We start from the raw sequence: 20,646 nt of genomic DNA, 5'->3' as shown, positions 1-20,646 counted from the left end.
ACTAACATTTGATGGTGACTGAAATAAGTGACTGATAAACTAAACCAAGAACCCAGTGAGTTTGTAGAGGTCTAAACTACAGATAAACAGAATATGTTTTATTTTTTTGCAAAGGACATTCTATTATCTACAGTAAATGATTGGAGCCTTTGTTATTTGATAACAAGGCAAAATTTAGATTGGATTGCAATACATTGTGCTGCCCTACTCTGCAGATGATGCATTATAATTGATTTGTCACAATGAAACTGCTTGTTATGCTTTGATTGATACATGGCCTATTTTTATGTACACTCCTTGATGTACAATATTCATGAGATTCAAACTGACAGAATGTGCTGTATGACAAATGAGCCAAATGCACTGTAAACAGACACCTGCAGACTGCAGGAGTTATGTTATCATTGTTGTTGTAATTATCTATAATTATTATTGCAATGTTGATACGGGTTTGTTTGTCATTCTTTTGAGTGATAATAGAAAAAAAAAACAGTGAGCAATAAGGAATATATTCTTAACACCTTAGGGAAGAAGCTTTTTATAGAATCATAGTTACGACTTTGAGGCTGCATATACTGCTCTATATAATGGTGAATAATATAAGGGGAATGTGTGAACAGTGTGCAAGTTTGATATTTCACGACTGAAAATCTTACATTTATTCATGTCAAGTCTCTAATTCATGTGTTTCAGTCACATTTCTTTCATTTGTGTCACAGGCCGGCTCCAAGAGTGCGACGATAATGGGAAAACCAAACTTGAGAAAGCAAACGAGTTCTGTGGATGTCGGGCTGAGCCGGGAACAACAAGAAGGCAAGTGTTTGTGTGAATGTATGATCGGGTGAGTGGAAAATGATATTAGGGCGATACGTAGTTGGAAACTAAAGAAAAGAAGAATAAAGCGCACACAGATGGCTAGCGAGTGATGATCTGAGAAAGCACCAAGACTCCACCCGTCACAAAACATTCATAAAGAACGTGGCACCTGTTTATAGACATTCAGGTACTTGGATAATTTAAAATAGATTTTCTTGTTGTAATTTTGTTCATTGTTATAGCACGGTAATTTTTCATCACATCTTGAAATGTGGATATTAATTAGATTCTGTGCGTGTGTTGCTGCTTGGTTGGGTCACAAAATGGCTTGAGAGGAAGTTGAAAACAGTTTAAATGTTTGTATGTGGGCTTAATACTTTAATTACTTGGTTTAGTGAAATGGAAAATGTAATAAACTGGTTTGTTCTATTTAGCCAATAAAACAAACAAACAAACAAAGAGAACTAAACACAATGCCCATAACAAATGATAAAAAGAAAGAAAAAACAACCCACCACATAACTTTACAAATTAAAGTCTGGAACAGTCTGTGTGACAACCCTCTGGCAATTTTCAAGTCTGGGCTAAAACAGCTCTGCATTTCATTATTTTACATTTATTTTTATTTGACTTGTGATTTTAAGCACTTTGAATTGCCTTGATATGAATGGTGCAATATAAATACATTTGATTGATTGATAAGGTAAGAATGGGTGTCAGCCTAGAGCTGCTAATACCGTGACATCGATCTTACCGCTGTTGCTGTGGTCGTCCACCAGCACAATCTCCTTGAGCAGGTGCCGGGGTGTTCTCTGGATGGCTGTGTGAACCGAGCGGAGCAGCACTGACAGGGCCTCGTTCACAAAGATGAAGATGATGCTGAGCTGAGGCAGATCTGACGAGTACGACATGTTTCTGCACCTGAGGGAGGAGTGGACGATTACACGTCTATTAGGCAGCTGCTGGAGGAAAATCAATAGTAATACAAGATATAATGAGAGTAAGGCTGTTATATGTGCTGGCCACAATATGAGAGAGACACGATACAGTATAAAAGAATGAAAGTGGCTACCTGCAGGAATATCACATTTAATACAGTACTTTTGGTCCTCAGATAGTAATCAATTCTAATGCATAATATACCATGTAAAGAACCAATTGTGTATTTTCTTTTGACAAAACATGTAAATGTAAATTTAACTTCCGGTTTTAGAGAGTGCACTTTTGTTTTGAAGAGTTACTTCCTGTTTTGCGTTTTTGGCGGAAATAGCTTGACAGAAAAGACGCTAAAAACGGCAGAAAAATAAAAAGTTATACGGAGTACAATTGACACGTTTTTTTTTTTTGGTATTAGCTACCCCTCTGAAGAGGCACAAGGTACGCTTTACGTTACATTGAAGCACAATTGTTGTATTTTGAGTAACCAAAGCTCATGTTATTTTAGTTTGGTGCTAAACTGTTCATTGATGTGTATTTATTACGATGTCATATCAAGCTAACTTTTTTGTTGTTTTGCTAAGGTGTAAGAGCATGGCATTTAGCATTTACACACTTCTTTTTGTGTTTCCCAGCTTTTACGGTGTAGTTTGAAGATTTATTGCCATTAAATCAAAAAAATCATCAGTAAAGTGTCAACCTTCATTCGGGGGGGTATGCTACATACCAGAAAGGAATTTGAACAAGTACCAAAAAACACATAAATAAGACACATTGTAACTTTTCCTGAACAGTTTCGAATGCTCTTGAGCTTAATCAGAACTTGTATCAAACCAAACGGTATCATAAAGAAATAAACATTATTTTGTTGTTGAAAATTACAGTCTTGAGTTTGAAATATTAGTATCGTAACAACACTAGTTTCTTCTAATTGTAAACAGGAAAAAGGACTTTGTGTTAACTTCGTTTAAATTCGTGTTAACTTTGCAGGATGTATGCTTTTCAGTTGTTAATCTGTATTTTCTTTACCTAAGCTTCAGCCCATTGAAACACAAACGACTCATGGATGAATAAACATTAGCCTACAGTTGTAGTCTCTTACCCATCTGGTCGTAGGTCTTGGATTGGCCGAGTGAGGGAGATGCGGTCGCTAAGGTAGCCGTTGTAGCCATAGTAACGGAATTTTTTTAGAGCCACTCTTCGACTTTCAGGACCCAGGTCTCGACCCCAATGAGAGAAGAGCGAGGAGGCGGGCTCAGAGGCGGAGTCTATTGCTGTGTCCTTTCCGTCCTTCTGTGGGATGTCTGGGAAAGAACAAAGGAATGCTTTTAGTTATAGTTTAGATTATTCATGAGTTTTTGACACCGTTACGAAAAAACTTAATGTGACATAAACTGTCAGAGAAAGTAGCATCATATTTATTTATCTTTTAGTTCTTACAATGATATTGTGATCCAGTAATCTCTCCAAACAACTACCGTATCATAACAAAAGGCAAGTATAGTAATGCAGAATACTTCATCATAACACAACTAACAAAGCAGAGAATTTCCAAAACTGGTCAGTTTACAGAGAGAAGCAAAGAAGACAAACCAGAGTATGAGGTCTAAACATTTTTGATCGTCAATGGTAACAGGATTTAGATTAGGATTAGGATCCCCATTAGCTGTACTCTTCCTGGGGTACTTCAGGGTTTTCTTCATTGGGTTGTTGTTGTCCTTTTACTTCAAATGCAACAGTCAATATATAGAATTCCATAGTGGAGCGTTAGCTATTTTAAGGCATTTGGATGATTGAAAAATAAAGAAGAGATTAATTATAGCTGTTGTTTTCTGGCTCTATAGAAAATAACATGACAAATGGCTCGTTTCATGTCTATTTTGTCAGAGTACTGCATGTTTATCCAGAAGAGGTTTGCTGGGAGGTGCAAGAAACATTTCACAAACTGCTGAAGGAATAAGCTCAAAATGTGATACAATATAACAAGGATTTTCAAGGATTGTCATTTTTGGCAGCTTTTTGTGCAGAGGTAGAAAATAATCCTGTACCATGCGCCCAAGGCCTATGTTTGTAAGGCCAACTCTTGTGTTTGTGAACAGTGCAATGTGCCACAAAGACATGATGGTGGCTTGTTTGGACCTAATGTCCCTGAGCTCATTGTTGTGTCGTGTGGATTTGAAGGGGGTTATAAAAGGGGGGAAAGATGTTGTCTGACAAAGTAACAACAACAACATAAATATTGTGATATAATATCATCTCAAGTCTCGAAATGATATTGTGTGCTGTCACAATATATTGAATTCTAAGCTTCTTAAATGCATTGTTTTTGCAGCAACAGCTAAAAAGACAGCGGAACAACTGAGGCTATGACCCTTTGCTCCATTTCAGTGCAGACTAAACAAAACACCTTGTGCATGAGTATCTGCCAGTGGCTATTAAGAACAAGTGTTCACCAGACAGCTACAGTATGTACAGGATGGCCCAGTGTATCACCAGAGCATTCAGTGTGAGACCAGGTCCAGTTGTTCCCATCAGGACATCAAAACAGACTGCCCTCGGCAACAAAGCATAAATAATTTGTGTCAAATGCAGTCAGTTTGTTAAATAAGTTACATTTCACTTTTTATAATACTTATTTATTGAATGTTACATTAGCTGGACTAGTGGCTATATATTCTTCTTTTTTTTAGCACTTAAGTTTTTGTAATAATTATTTGTACCAAATGCTTGTTCATGCATTTTAAGAGGAACAATTCTGTTAACCTAACCTAAAAGTATTGCAGATATGTATCATACCGTGATACCATATTGTGATATTGCGATAATATAGTACAGAGAGATTTGAATATTGTTACCTCCGCAGTGCAAACAGTGAAGTAATGATTGACCTGATCTCACAGGGTTCTACTGGTGGTCTACCACTGCCTCAGGCCTAATGAAATATAAAAGAACTTTGAAATACAGGCAGATAAATGGGTCAAGAAAAGACATATGTCAAGAATAGAAACAACTAAAATAGAACTTCAACAACTAAAAGAGAACGGTTTTTATGCACAAATATACATTGAGAAACTTTCATTCTTACTGAGAGTGGAATTGCCTCTCCACAGATCTGGCCTGTAACTTGACCTAGTGGTGTTAGTTTAATGCCATACTGTGGTGTTAGTTTAATGCCATACTTCCAGGCAAAGCAATAATGTCTCCAGGGAGACAAGCAAATGGCGGACCCTCCACTAGAAAACTTAATACACCTTTCAATATCCAATTTTGAATATGTTTCTGATTGTCAAAGGGCTTCAAATGGATCCCACCAAAAAGTGCCAATAAGTTGCAAGTCAGAAAACCTCCATAATGAAGACTGAAAATAAATTGTGCAAGAAACTGCAACTCTATGAACTAACGAGGCCCACAGTCTCTCATGTGTCTTAAATAAAATAAGTTACAGTGTCCCCAAAAATAAAATATATTCTTCTGCTTTACCAGAGGGAGGAGCTAAAACAACTGTCAATCATATCATTAATCATTTCTTGTTAATTGTTTCTAATCTAAGGCTATAATTGTTATTCCACATTAAAAGAAATATACCTTGACCTTCAGCAGTTTGTATTCATACCTTTAGTGAGCTTTCTTGCCGACAGCTAGTGCACCTCAAAGCATCTCTAAAATGCCTCATTATCCACTCTTCATCACATCAGTTCATGTATTTTGTAAGCCCGAGGATTCCCATACTTTTGTAATAGAGGAGACTATAAATGATGAACACTAAGGCTGCTTTTGAGATTGTATAAATAGTTGAAGTACTTGGATCATTACTGCTGCTTTAACGAGCGTCACTGAAGTCACATTAAAAGAAGAATTACGTTGCCATTCGGTCCTTCTGCCTTTGGAAATCACCCGTCCCTTTGTGGAAATTGTTTCTTTTTATGATAAGACAAGACTAAACTCTTGGGCAATAAGTGTTTAATGTACTTGTGGATAAATGCCAACTCCCTTTTGTGGGCAAAATATATATATTTTTAGCATAAATGCACCATGCATGTTTGATGCAATGACTTCAGGAAGAAAGCTGAGGAGCTCAAAATAAATGTGAAATTAATCAGATATAGTCCTCAGAATGTCCAAAAAATTCTGGCATGAATGATTAAATACCAACATGAAAGAAAACCAAACGGAATTGATGTATCCAGCCTTTGAACTAGAGACATATCCAAAAGTGAAATATTTTTGAATGAGCATTAGCAAATGAAAAGGCAGAAAGGTACATCCTCAAGAAAGAAATAATGAAAAGATAAAAACAACAATAGTAAATAAAATGATTCAAGAAATCTATAGTTGGTGTTTGTAGCTTGTTTTTCCAGGTAATCCCACAAATACAAGCAGAGGAGTTGTGAAGCGGCACCAGCTAATTTTCCAGTGTGTTTTAAACTACATTCAACAAACGTGAAACTGAAACTAACTAGTTTTATAAGAGGAGCAGAGGAGCAGATGGAGACAGAGGAGAACCCAGAGCAGGAGGGGAGGGGCTCGGCAGGAGGTATCGTCCCAAAGCAGCTGTGGCCATCCCGAGTCCCGACACACAATCTGCTACTGGGCCTGACATTGGGGCACACAGGTCTGTCCCATTCTGTCACCCTAAAACCAGCATCCAGGACTGATGGAGGAGATCACACTAAAGGGACGTTTAACTGAAGTGACCCGGATACAGATGAGGAAATATGCAACATTTAAACGTATGCTAAATTTAAATATTGACTACTGTACTTTTCGGACTTTAGGCTGCTACTTTTTTCCCACACTTCGAACCCTGTGGTCATTACCTTGGTGCGTCAAGTTTATAGATTTTACTGACTAACGGCCACTGGGGGGCACTCTTGTACAAAGCGCAAGCATTTGACCCACTGTAGAAGAAGACGTCAGTGGAGAGTGGTCACTGTCCATCGTGTTTCCGTGTGTTTTATTACAATCAAACTCATATTCCCTGAGAAATTAGTCTAATGAAGTCTCGGAGACATGCAATATACGGGTCTGCAGTTTAATAACTGCCGCAGTGAAATTAAACTTTCTTGGCCAGACCTGACTCACGGGTCAAAAGTGTAAATATCTCATGTTACAACGCAACACTCACTCGATAAGTACAAACTCAGGACCAGATGAACCAGATGTGAAGACACAGATAAATCAGCTCACGCAGTCATCAAGGACAGAGGGGACAGTAGGGACAACTGTGATGTGTTCTTTGTATGTTAAACTTCAAAACGCTGCGTGTTTTATTACACTCCAACTCATATTCACAGAGAAATTAGTTAGAAATGAGCAGACCACAGGTTCACCACAAGGGTATACTGGTATTAGTGTGTAACTATCTCATGTGACAGGTACGGCCCGTATATTTTCTTCGGAAATTTTGTGTGCACGGCTTTTATTCAGGAGCGCCGGATAGCTCGAAATGTACGGTACATCATTTAGAGTAAAACATGCTACACAAGGAGCTGGTTAGAAAGAAAAACAATAAGGTAAGTTTAAAACTTTCAAATAAAAGGTATTCAGGTTAATTTTTCTTATAACTTAACCGCAACCAATACATTCAAGCATGTTTTAACACATCTTTCTTGGAATTACATGAATATCGTTATTGTGATACACCAAACACTAATTGAGATTTTTGTTAGTATCATCCACCCCTATATGCTGTATTTATCGTTTAGAGGCGATTGGAGGTGAACCTTCTGACCTGCAATACCTCCAAGCTGTGTTGAGATGACCTTATTTGAAATTGGAATTCATCGACACGTTTTACTTTACATTGGGATATCAGCACATTTTTGTACAAAGCAAGTTCAAAAAGAAGGTTGTGCTTAGATAAACATACATAAACTAAACAAATGGTTCATTTAACACACTAAATAACATTCCATTCTGTATTTAAATACTTTCTTAGACTCAACTTAGATGGACCAGCACTTTGCAAAGAGCATGGAGTCTCTTAAACAAAGCTAAAGCGTGGGCCAAATGCGTCAGTAAATCAGGCCTTTGGAGTCCACATTATCAAGCCATCACCAAGACAAAGTGCATTTAAATCACACCTGCTTTTCAGTAGAAAGAATTATTACTGTATTATCACTTTCTTGTTTTTTAGGCATAGGCCAGACACAATGTTGACTTTTTGCCTCTTTGTACTTTAATACATACCTCATAACAGGCATTTTAGGATTTTAAGGTGCATTTTAAACAATAGTCATTCCTAAAGGTGTGAGATGTATTGAAAAATATATAATATCACCACTTGTTCTGGAGATATGCAACATTAGAATACCAAGTAGTGGTTATTTTTATGATTTACATTCACGTTTTGTGCCATACTTGAGAGACACATTTCAGCACATTCCTGATGCATCGTTAAAATATTGTTATCGAATTAACGAAGAAGAAAAAAATGGAAGCCAACACAGGTAAAAATCTGTGTGGGCCAAACTGGAATATTTTTGGGAAAGTACAAGTGCAGAATGTTTGTGAGAAGTTTTTGCACTCCCTGCCTACATTTGCTGGCATCATCCTGTGAACGTGCTGAGGTAAGTCTCGCTGCTCTGATCCTCGGCTGGAGCTGCCACCTGCGCGACTTGAGCGTAACCCACTCATTCCCGCTCGCTGACACGCGCTTTCACTTGTGATTTCCTCCCGGTGTTTAAAACGGGGCGGGGGGCTGTCGCTGTGCCTGTCTGTCAAAACGTGGATGGGTAAAAGACCACGCTGCCAGCTCCTCGACTGACAGGTGACGAGCTCAGGAGAGAGGCAGCATTAGACGTGATACGAACAATGGCGGCGACGGGGAAATGATCACAGACTGTTGGCGTGACAGCTGCGGAGCTCAACTTCCGATGTTCACACACTGGAAATAAAATCAGAGAAAAGATGAAGCCAGAGGTACTTAGTCATTGTCAGCAGATCACGTTAGGGATGTCACAATATGAATTTCTAATTTTAAGTTTATTCACGATTATTGGGACTAAGGGATGTCAAGATGATGTGTTTAGATGGTAATTGTGATTATTCAGGTCACCGAATAATAAGAGTTAAAAAAAAAATCAGATAATTGTGACCATTTTAGAAGCAATATTTTGTGTTTTATTTAAGTATTTTTATCTGCCTGTTTCCATCTCATTAACTTCAGAAAATTTGATTTCTTAAAGCTGGTCACAAACTCGAGGAGTAGTAATGTATTGCACAATGGGAATAAAATATAAATACACAATGGGAATAAAATATAAATAAGTAATATAATAAGTTTTCACTGTAGTTTGGTCATGGTCTCGGTAATCATGAATAATCGTTAAATACCTGTATTTTATGAACTATAAGTCACATCGGAGTATAAGTCGCACCAGCCAAAAAATGAATAATAAAAAAAACATATACAAGTTGCACTGGAGTATGAAATAAGGTTGCAAGTGTGAAAATAACAAATAATATCACATATATGTCGCTCGGGAGTATAAGTATATAAGTATAAATATAAGTGTAAGTTGCACCCAAAACTATGAAAAAAGGTGCGACTTATAGTCCGGAAAATACGGTAGTGATGTTTTTTCTCACAATAATTGCGACACTAATATGAAGTGTTGCCAAAGTGTGACATTCCTATTGGCACTAAGACCAAACAACAGCAAAATCCTTAGTTTGCTTTCAATGGACAAAGTTCAGTTAATCACCATTACCAGTGTGACACGGCAATGTGAATCCCAACTGTCCTTACATTTGAATAAACTTATCAGATTTGTTTTTATGTCGTTATAGCATTATCCAATTGTGAGACTTTATCACTGCAGAGGAAAGATTTAGAGTGTGACATTAAACTAACTCCTTTCACCATGCTGCAGCTTTGTCCTCAGTTCGGTTTTCTTTGAAAGAATTTCTCTTTTCAGCGCGCATACTTCCAATCACATAATTTCAGAAGAGGAACGCTGGAGCGGAAACAAGAAGCATTCAGTTTGCCGATTTCGTTGGCAATCTAGTGTCAAGTTATCAGTCGAGAAGAAAATAGATAGAAAATGTATTTCTGGCACTCAGCAGGCATCTTCTCACTTCTTTCTTCTTCAAGTATTGATTTATATGTGGGACGTACGACACGACAAACGAGTTAAACTTATCAAGCCATTAATGCGACTCAAGCGTGGTGGGTATACAACATTGTGTTCATGTAAAACGCTCAATTAGGCCTTGGAGTCTCATCTTGTGCACTTTCAAGTCATCAGGCTTTCACAATCGAAGCGCTCTGCAGCTGTACAGAGCCATTTCCCAGCAGGCTTTGCACAAACACAATACAAAAATCCTGGGGGCTGGAGAGAATTTGTTTTTTGGTGAGTGGAATCTTATTTGCCAACAACATTATCTCCCTCGGAAAGGTACTTTGTGTTCTAATATTTAAAGAGACATAAGGGAAAAGAGTTCATTAGACTTTTGCTGCAGAGATGGGTCCCTCCAAGATTCACTGCCTTAGTTCACAGTGTGCAGTCACAAAATAGTGCTTTTTCTGTTGTTTGCTTTGTTCAGGCGTGTGGCCATGAGGCCACACTAAAAATGTTATGGAGAATTGTATTTTGGGAGGAAAGAGCCATCTGCATATCCTCCAGACAGGACCAGCTAAAACCACTGTTTGAAGCTTAGAGCAGAGTTTATGGATTCAGCAGCAGTGTTCCAAATGAGTAGCAATGTAACCGCCTGGAACACAATTTACACACATTTCTGTGATACAGAAGTGATCATTACCGTATTTTCCGGACTATAAGTCGCACCTTTTTTTCAAAGTTTTGGCCGGTGTGCAACTTATATTTATACTTATATACTTATACTCCAGAGCGACTTATATGTGATATTATTTGTTATTTTCTCACTTGCAACTGCATTTCATACTCCAGTGCAACTTATATATGTTTTTTTTTTCTTCTAGAGCCCATCGTGTCAACAAGACTGGATAAACGCAGTCAAGTCACGGCGACGTTGGCTCACGTGGCGGTGTGTGTGTGTAATCTTACCAGTGAACGCTTTTTTATTCTTCACAAATCTGTTTGTTCTTGGCGTGAGCAAAGGAAAGTGACTTTCTCAAAGTTTCAAGCCCCTCCCCCGAGCGTTACCATGGAGCTCATCTCACTAATAATTATTACACAATGTATAAAAGACCTACAATGAGGGTCCAATAAGCATACATTTATATTATTTAATCCATTTGTGGCTATATTATTTTTATATATTATATATTTATTTGTCAGTATGAAAGCGTAAGGGTAAGTCAAAGAGTAAGTAATTTGTTATAAAACCAAATTTTCCTCTCACAGGAATATTTGCAAGTTTAAACATATAACAATAAATGTGTTGTTTCTTTTTTCTTATAATCGTGAATAATTGTAAAATCATGATATTTCTCCTCATGATAATCCTGACTCTAAGATCGTGACATCCCTGCTTATTTATCATACTGTGTGGCTTTGATAACCCTCAACCCAGTGTTTACAGCAAAGACACACTTTTCACACATTCTTATTCCTATAATGTTCATCCATGATGCCTGAAAATTATAGAGCGGAGTCAGACACATGTTCCATTATCTTTTCTCTCCTCCTTTAAAAGCATCAAGAGTCACTCAGCCTCATCGTTCTGTCATAATGGGCTGGTCTGTGTAAAATGGCTGTCATTCTTTCCTGCTGTGATGTGTCAGGACAATTGATGTTGCCCCCGAGCACCTGAGCTAAAAACATAATCCATCATCAGGGAGAACACGTGGGCTCTGCACACATTTGATAGACATGACCGTGTCTGGTCTGTCCACTTTACAAATCAATACCAGAGCATCTTCCTGGAAGCATATCCACCCTATTACAGGAGGATTGTGGGAAAAAAGGGAAAAGAGCCAAGATTAAGTGCTCTCCGTAAGTGATTTTAGTAAACCGTGAGTTGTGAATGAGTGTGAAATAATAGCAAATATATTTAGTTAAAAATATTAATATTAATATTACATTAAAGAAAAAAACGATATAGCTAATACAGGACTGATGCTGCTGATTTTGCAGCTCTAACACAAAGAGATACTCAAAACATTGTTTTAATATTTTAATAAAATAAAAATTACTTTTACAACTGAATGTTTTGAACACTAATTCTTAGTGTAACTCATATTTAACAATAACTTTAAATAAAATATGCAATTAAGTCCCAAAACCGCATGTTTCTATTGTCAGTAAAATAATTGCCAGCAACTCAAGAGTTAACCTACAACTGACTGACATATAGCTCTTGGCCAATGAGCTTCTGTAAAATGGCACATTGTCCCGCCCCATCATGCCACCTGCGCTACAGACGCCCTATTCTCTTTCTCTCTTTTCCTTCAACTAAAGCAAAAACTGACATGGAAAACTCAAGTAAAGACAATCAAGGCTTTGAGGCAGCGCCATTTTGAACTCCGGCCTTTTTCCTAACTTGAGATCGGTCAGTTTTTTTGTTGGGCGGACCTGTCGATGATGGCGAGCCACCACACTGGACGAACTGGTTGATTGGATCCTCTGCAGCACTGCAGAACTCCTTCCACGCCTTTTCACTTGTTGCCCCTTAAGCCCATGCTTCCCTGGAACATTTGGGCATTGAACTTACCATGAACTCTTAAGGACTTTGCGGACTACACACATCTTCTTAAGCAGGAAGTGGACTTGGGCTGGGGAGAGTAAATCCTCCAATTAAGGTTTTTTGTTGTTGATTATGGTAAAGACTGTTTCACTCAATGTCAATTGATCGAACAAGATTTATTTTGAAGTTACACTGAAAGGTGAATTTAGATGGGTGCACCCAGGTAAGAAGTTACATTTTTCTGTCTTCAATACTAGCCAACATTTAAAAATGTAAAACCTTTGTCTGAGTCTGATTCACATCACTGCTCCTGTAAGTAGCCTAACTTTCTGGTCCAAAACATTTTGAAGTACCAGTACATTCTGATTAAAATCACATCCCTCTAATAAAAGGGGAGTATATTAGCTTGTACTCTAAACATTTATTTCTGTGCGGTCAGACAGCATATTCAAATATTTGTCAATGATGTGCATTTGCAGCTAGAGCCTTACCTCAAAACCCAAATCATTAACATCTCAGGTGTAATGAAAAGTCCTACTTCTCAAATGTATTCTGCACTTGTACAGTTTACAAAGAAAGCACATAAACCGCTATGCAGTTCAAATGGCGGCGAGTGGCTTCCTGGATGTGCCTTTGGACTAATGACGTCACAGCGAGACTTGATTGTCTCGTAAAAGTGCATCAAGCAGCGCCTGTAAATAGCTTCTTGGAAAAAAATACGAAGTTAAGAGCCGAGATCTTCTTATCAGACCTAGACATTAGCTGTTTTATCCCATTTGTACTAATGTATTCCAAAACAGCAGCCTCCCTTTCAGGCTCAGATAAAAAGTGAGCTTTAGAGACTACACAATCTAAATAAAGGAGAGCATTTATCTTGTGACGTCTTGTTTGCAGCAAATAATGTGACATCAGCTTTATGTTGATAAAGCAGGTAGAGACAACACACAGATTTTCGTAAAATGTGGAGCAAAAACATCTTATTAAGTACAAACAGTCTGGCGTATGCACATAACAGATAAAGTGGATGTTGATAAAGCGATTTTTGTGAGGCAAACCACAAAAAACCTTAAATTACATGACCGGTTTTCATGTTTTTCTAATTTGTTTGCAGGAAAAGTACCTATCTGTCTTGCTTTTATTTATATTATCAATTACTGGGCAGAACAAGTAAAAATCAGCATTCTTACTGTGAGCAGATCTGTCCAATAACTGGGCATGGAGAAGCCACTGCTTGTCTCCATGGAGATATTATGCTATAAAGGACATAGGTATAAAGTAGACAAGCACCTCAATCAAAGAAGTATGTCGGTGTAATCCCTCATTTGTCCAGGCGTGTTCCATTGTAGAAAAAGCTTCAGTTGTAGTCATCTGGACTGAGTTAGAAAAAATAGACGTTTCGACTCTCATCCAAGAGTCATTGTCAATAACAGAATTTAGGTCGAGTACTATAAATATCGGAGTTCTCGACCTAAATTCTTTTATTGACAATGACTCTTGGATGAGAGTCGAAACGTCTATTTTTCCTAACTGAGTCCAGATGACTACAACTGAAGCTTTTTCTACAACTCAATCAAAGAAGTTACATTGTGCACCTTTAAAATCTGTCCGTGATAAAACATAATACTGCTGATGCCTCAGTCAGTTACAACTGAATGCTAAGCGCCATTTCTTTCAGAACTTTGAAGAAAACATAAATTAATTTCATTGATTACAATCTACTGCGACGAGTTGGCCACTGTCCAGGATGGTCCCTAAGGCCCGAAGTCACTGGGATAGGCTCCAGTCACCCGTGACCCCGAAAGGGAACAAGCGATAGAAAATGGATGGATGGATGATTACAATCTAAAGCCTGTCTTCTCCCTTTTTTCCCTCTCATTCAAACCAAAACTAAAGTTCTGCCATGTGAATATAAGCCTGATTTAGTCATATTACAGACACTAAAATATAAATGAAAAAGTCTGCTGTATTTAACATCATTAACAAGTTCAAAGTTTAGAGCTCTATTTAAATTATCCCCAAATGGATTGAAAATAAATAAAAACTCCCAAAGAGCTAAGACGGACCATCCTAAACCTATTATACTGAAGTTCCATAACTTCAGTGATGAAGTTCGTCATGACTGACGGACCAGACTAAACAAGCCCCACGTCTTCAATGACGACTCTGCGAGAAGGATCAAGAAATGCAGAAGTTTGGACCAAGTGAAATCTCGCGTGAGAGAAAAAAAGTGGTTTATGCTCTGCTTTATCCAGCAACGCTTTATTAGCTTGGAAGCTTAGAAAACAGCAGGCAGAGAACAAATCTGAAAATACGAGATATAAAGTACAGACCAAAAGTTTGGACACACCTTCTCATTCAAAGAGTTTTCTTTACTTTCATGACTGAAGGCATCAAAACTATGAATTAACACATGTGGAATTATATACTTAAAAAAAAGTGTGAAACAACTGAAAATCTGTCTTATATTCTAGGTTCTTCAAAGTAGCCACCTTTAGCTTTGATTACTGCTTCGCACATTCTTGGCATTCTCTTGATGAGCTTCAAGAGGTCGTCACCTGAAATGGTCTTCATCAGTCTTGACGGAGGTCTTCCATCAGTCTTGAAGGAGGTCTTCCATCAGTCTTGAAGGAGGTCTTCCATCAGTCTTGAAGGAGGTCTTCCATCAGTCTTGAAGGAGGTCTGCCATCAGTCTTGAAGGAGGTCTTCCAACAGTCTTGAAGAAGGTCTTCGAACAGTCTTCAAGGAGGTCTTCCATCAGTCTTGAAGGAGGTCTTCCAACAGTCCTGAAGAAGGTCTTCCATCAGTCTTGAAGGAGGTCTTCCAACAGTCTTGAAGAAGGTCTTCCATCAGTCTTGAAGGAGGTCTTCCATCAGTCTTGAAGGAGGTCTTCCAACAGTCTTGAAGGAGGTCTTCCATCAGTCTTGAAGGAGGTCTTCCAACAGTCTTGAAAGAGGTCTTCCAACAGTCTTCAAGGAGGTCTTCCATCAGTCTTGAAGGAGGTCTTCCAACAGTCTTGAAGAAGGTCTTCTATCAGTCTTGAAGGAGGTCTTCCAATAGTCTTGAAGAAGGTCTTCCATCAGTCTTGAAGGAGGTCTTCCAACAGTCTTGAAGGAGGTTTTCCATCAGTCTTGAAGGAGGTCTTCCAACAGTCTTGAAAGAGGTCTTCCATCAGTCTTGAAGGAGGTCTTTCAACAGTCTTGAAGGAGGTCTTCCATCAGTCTTGAAGGAGGTCTTCCAACAGTCTTGAAGGAGGTCTTCCAACAGTCTTGAAGGAGGTCTTCCATCAGTCTTGAAGGAGGTCTTCCAACAGTCTTGAATAAGGTCTTCCATCAGTCTTGAAGGAGGTCTTCCATCAGTCTTGAAGGAGGTCTTCCAACAGTCTTGAATAAGGTCTTCCATCAGTCTTGAAGGAGGTCTTCCATCAGTCTTGAAGGAGGTCTTCCAACAATCTTGAAAGAGATCTTCCATCAGTCTTGAAGGAGGTCTTCCAACAGTCTTGAAGGAGGTCCTCCAACAGTCTTGAAGGAGGTCCCAGAGATGCTTAGCACTTGTTGGCCCTTTTGCATTCACTCTGCGGTGTGTGTCCCAACTTTTAGTCTGTACTGTATATATAAAAATAAATGTGATAATACAGCCAGTAAGCCAGAGGTGTGCAAACCATTGTTGAAATAGAATGTCCAAAAATGTAATGTAATCATGGGAAAGTATATTATAATAAAAAACATTTTATCACTTGCCATACACTAAAAGTAGAGAAGAAAAAAAAATAGTTGTTGATGTAAGCCTGGATACAGAATTGCAGTTCATTTTCAAACTGCCTAAAAACAGTACACAAGACGAGAATGTTATGCTGTTCTATGTTTAGCCTCTCCTCTCTGACAAACGGCTCAGTCCTCACCTCCTCCACTCAAGCTGAAACATATCCATATGGTACAGAATGTATGACAGTTTCAATAAATCACGCTAACAGACTTGACATGCACCGCAGCTGTCACACGCCACAACAAATAGAAACATATTACATTATTCGCTTTACAATACACTTAATACATCCCTGTCACTACAATAATTGACTTATCCTGCTATAAATGAAATAAGGAACACTATTTTTTGTAGTACATAAACATTTGGGCTGTATAGGGTTGAACAATTAACTGAATCATTATAGCTATTAAATACTTAAAGGCGGTATGGACGATTTTTCGGCGATTTGAGAACGCAGGCGGAAGTGCGCATGCGCACTCCCCCGTGCGGACTGATACAACACACGTTTGTTTATTAGTGCAACGGAGCGCATCGCATCTCTCGTCTCCCGTAGATTTCTGTCCACTTCTGCGTCAGCTCGAACTGTCTTTCTCCGTCTTCATTTTGCCCCGTACACTGAGGGAACTATATTATAATAGATCCATGCGCTTAGGCACGCGGAAACGTGGGGACGAGCCTGACGCGGCTGCAGGTGAACGATAGGTGCGTTTTATGATTGATACGTGGCAGGACTAATGATTTATCCACGCCACGAGGAAATATGATCAAAAAATTGCTGAAAAAAATCGTCCATACCACCTTTAAGTTTTTTCATCTGCTATTTGTTGCTTTTTGTTGTTGTTTTTTAAGCAAAATTGTGTATTTAGTTCCTATGTTGTGAATTCTGCTCATTGGCAATGGCAATAAACCTTTTCTGATTCTGATAAAGTATTCCAATATTATTGTTCATCATGATATTTTCTGTAGCAATATATTAAACTTCAAAAGTTGTTACAGTGACAGGCCTACATTCATTTGACAAAAACAAGAAGCAAGTAGAAATCCCTTGTAATTCTAAGCAAGATTTTTTTATTTTAAAAAGTGACTAAAGACAGACCCAAAAAATTGAAGTAATAATTTCATCATACTCTAATCTAATCACATCTAAACTGTGCAAAAACATCTTTGCCGCTGACCTTCCAGTCTCAGGTAATGATCGTTTGTAAAGAAATATGAATATTTTCATCCTGCAAATGATTGACTTTCCCCAGAATAACGCTGTCTGGCCCCACTCACCTAAAATATACATCAGTGTGGGCCACGCTGGTGATGACTATCCAACAAAACAGATTGGAGAGTCTCTTACAACAAGACATTTGCATTTGCAGCGGTGTGTTTGCTCTGATGCCACAGTGTGCAGGGCGTAGGGGGCAGAGACCAACCAGGGAAACTCACGGGGGGCCTGTCCTGTACGTCAGGAAGCCAATTAGCAAACAGCAGATATTTTTAGAGTCCAAAGTAACAACCATAGATAACAAAATGACTGCACTAAAGATGCAACCAGCCAGAGGGGACAGGTGGTACTTAAAATGGTGTTATCATCATCAATCAGCCATTACAATATAGGAGTTCCGGGCTTTTTGTAATTGGGATATATTTTACCAGGTATTTTTTATTTGAATTTTTAATATTGAACCTGAAGGAAATTCTAGTTTTGCCTCAGTCAAAGGTCTCATAACATGTCAGGGCAGTTTGAGGAGAGTAACAGCCCTCAGGACCAAATACTGCTCTGTGTACAACAGCCCGGGCATCACGGTGTCCCTCTGCTGTGTCCCTCTGCTGTGTCCCTCCGCTGTGTCCTGCATCACAGCCAGCGTCCAGGGGGAGCTGTACTATCCGCTATACTATCCAGTCTAATAAAGCCTACGGGACAAAAATCCTACTTAAAAGAACAAAAAACTCTTGTAACTCTCTTCTATACTTCTAAGCCTCACACTTACTTTGCTCTATTGGTTCGGTTGGAGATAAGATGGGAAATTCTCTCAAAGTAGTTCCTCTGCAACCCTTTTGCTGGGTTTGGTGTAAAATGTTTGTGTGTAAAATGTCTGTTGCAATCTCAATGGTATTTTGTTAAAAAAGTACAGTATTATAATTATTGGTGGTCTCACTAACAACTACAGCCAAAGAAGCTTTTTGAAGTTTGTGTTCTGATTTATTTTCTTACAAAATCATTGAATTGGGTCTGAAAAGTAGTATATTTTTCAAATTAATATTTAAATAATCCCTTTTCTATCTACTTAGTTTAAATTCTTCTTAATTTATTTTATTTGTCAGATCATAACTATTGTGTAAATTAGGCAAGCTTTGTCATTTGTTTCAGTATGTTGCAAAAGGTTTCCAATGATACACTTCATGAAAATTGTCAAACGAGGGAAAACTACTTTTTGTAAATTATTGAATTTACTGAATGAGTTTAATTTTTTTTTCCTGCTTCAAACACACTTAAAAGGAAAAATGTTTAATTGCACAATAGAATAATCCAAACCACTAACATGGTGCAACAATGAAGACATTATCTGTGTTATTCACTTATGGCAGCAGAGAAAATAGTTAAGTATGTAAAACTCCTACTCATATTCAGTAGTGAGTGGTTCTACTAGTACTACTTGACAGCATCCAACAACAGAGTATAAATATTCCATCAGTGTCTTTTGAAAGGGTTTGTTCCTGTGCCATGGAGCTAAAACTCATTCAACCACTCCGCACACAACATTCATTTTAATCCAGGTAACAACCCCTCCAACTTGTTCTTTTCTTTGTGAACTCCAGTCAAATCGAGTTCGACATGTGCATGAGCTAAAATTTTCAGAATCACACCAAATTGGTTCTAGGTGGTCTTATACTAGTGCTTGATAAGGCCATGAATGTGTCACATTATTATCTCTTGTTTAAGTCTTTCCTAGAGCCTTTCAACAAAAGCTCTGTAATTATGTGTTACTCTAATGACTTCATTGCGAGTACTGATTTGTAGTTTGGAGCCGGTTTGGAGGCACCACAGATTCATGGGATTGAAAGTCCATGAATGAGAATTCAGCAGCCTGTAATCATTTTTGCAACAATTTACCACACTATTGGTTTCATTTCACCTTCTTTTCAGTTTAGGCCCAGTGCATTTGATTGTACTCAGTATAAGTACTTCATCACAAGTAAGTTTGGACTGCCTCAACTTTTATTTTCAATTTAACTTTATTTAACATAATTTAGAAAAGCTACAACATTTCATCAGGTATTTTTTTCTTTTTTGGTTTAATGTTTAGTATTTATACCGTATTTTCAGGACTATAAGTCGCACCGGAGTATAAATCGCACCAGCCAAAAAATGCATTATAGAGAAGAAAACATGTATAAGTTCCACTGGAGTATGAAATAAGGTTGCAAGTGTGAAAATAACGAATAATATCACATATAAGTTGCTCCGGTATAAACATAAGTATAAGTCGGTATAAGTCGCACCCCGGCCAAAACTATGAAAAAAGGTGCGACTTATAGTAGGAAAATACGGTGATAAGATGTTTCTTGTTGCAGTGCAAGCTTTAGTGGGTTTTTTATTGACAGAATGAATGAATGTTACCTGAACTCACTCACTTGTGGCGTCTGCAGTATTATATCGATAATTATTATGCAGCTGCATGTGGTCAATCCGCAGCAGTCCACGGTATGAAATTAATACCCTTGGGGAAAACAGACTTTCCATTTTCTGTTAAATGGGAATATTTTTCCTTTGACTTATAGATCAATCATATAAAGATCTGGAGGCCCCCCAGCAGCCTGTGTTCTCATATGCATCATCCAAATCCAGCAAATCTCCATGATCTACTGCCAAGATGTGTCACTCATGCAGCAGGGCAGCTACTCAGCACAGTCACACTGTTTAAAGGATGCCCTCTATGACTGTTTTCAAAAGCTAATGAAGGAGTGAATCATGAACAAAATATACTAAACCCAAGGCTTTATTATTTTGTACAAAATACCCTAAAATAAATATATTTTTGATATTTTTTTTGTGCTTGACGCATATGTCCAATATAATCTCATATTGAATACGGTAAGTCTACGTGTTTTACCAGCATAGAAAATAGAAAATTCTCAGCTATGGACCATAGATATTGAGATTGAGGAGAGTTTTAATGAGGTATAGTCAACAACAATTTCAATAATCTAATCATTTTGAAAGCAGTCACGTGTCATCAAGAATCTGATAAAATCTGAAAAGAAGAGGCATCTGTGAACGCAAAGTTGGAGATTGAAGGTCATCTGGAGAGGAAACTGACAAAAATATAGCTTACGCAGTCACTATAGTCATCTCTGAATCAGAACTACTGACGTGAAAAATTATGAAATGTTTTGGAAAAATCCTGGGCAAGACCAGAGTAAGCAATTACACAGAAATGGTTCAAATAAACCATAATAAGTCGCACTGGAGTATAAGTCGAATTTTTTGGGGAAATTTATTTGATAAAATCCTAGACCAAGAACAGA

General features: G+C 38.0%; 1 protein-coding gene across 2 annotated transcripts in view; it reads right to left on the bottom strand.

The window, feature by feature from the left end:
- LOC140349582 (polypeptide N-acetylgalactosaminyltransferase 18-like) overlaps positions 1 to 20,646 on the bottom strand; it is a 142,097-nt gene that overhangs the window by 53,546 nt on the left and 67,905 nt on the right. For both annotated transcript variants that reach the window (XM_072435970.1, XM_072435969.1), the window contains exons 2-3: positions 2,855 to 3,056; positions 1,571 to 1,737 (exon numbers count right to left, since the gene is read on the bottom strand). In XM_072435970.1, the coding sequence (XP_072292071.1) occupies positions 1,571 to 1,737; positions 2,855 to 3,056 (369 nt within the window). The remainder of the gene's footprint in view (positions 1 to 1,570; positions 1,738 to 2,854; positions 3,057 to 20,646) is intronic.

Source organism: Eucyclogobius newberryi, unplaced genomic scaffold (assembly GCF_026437365.1).
Source record: "Eucyclogobius newberryi isolate DKJ021-1_F unplaced genomic scaffold, fEucNew1.0.hap1 SCAF_7, whole genome shotgun sequence".
Classification (NCBI taxonomy): domain Eukaryota; kingdom Metazoa; phylum Chordata; class Actinopteri; order Gobiiformes; family Gobiidae; genus Eucyclogobius; species Eucyclogobius newberryi.
The sequence above is the reverse complement of the archived record's forward strand: the minus strand, read 5'-3'. Positions and strand labels throughout refer to the sequence as shown.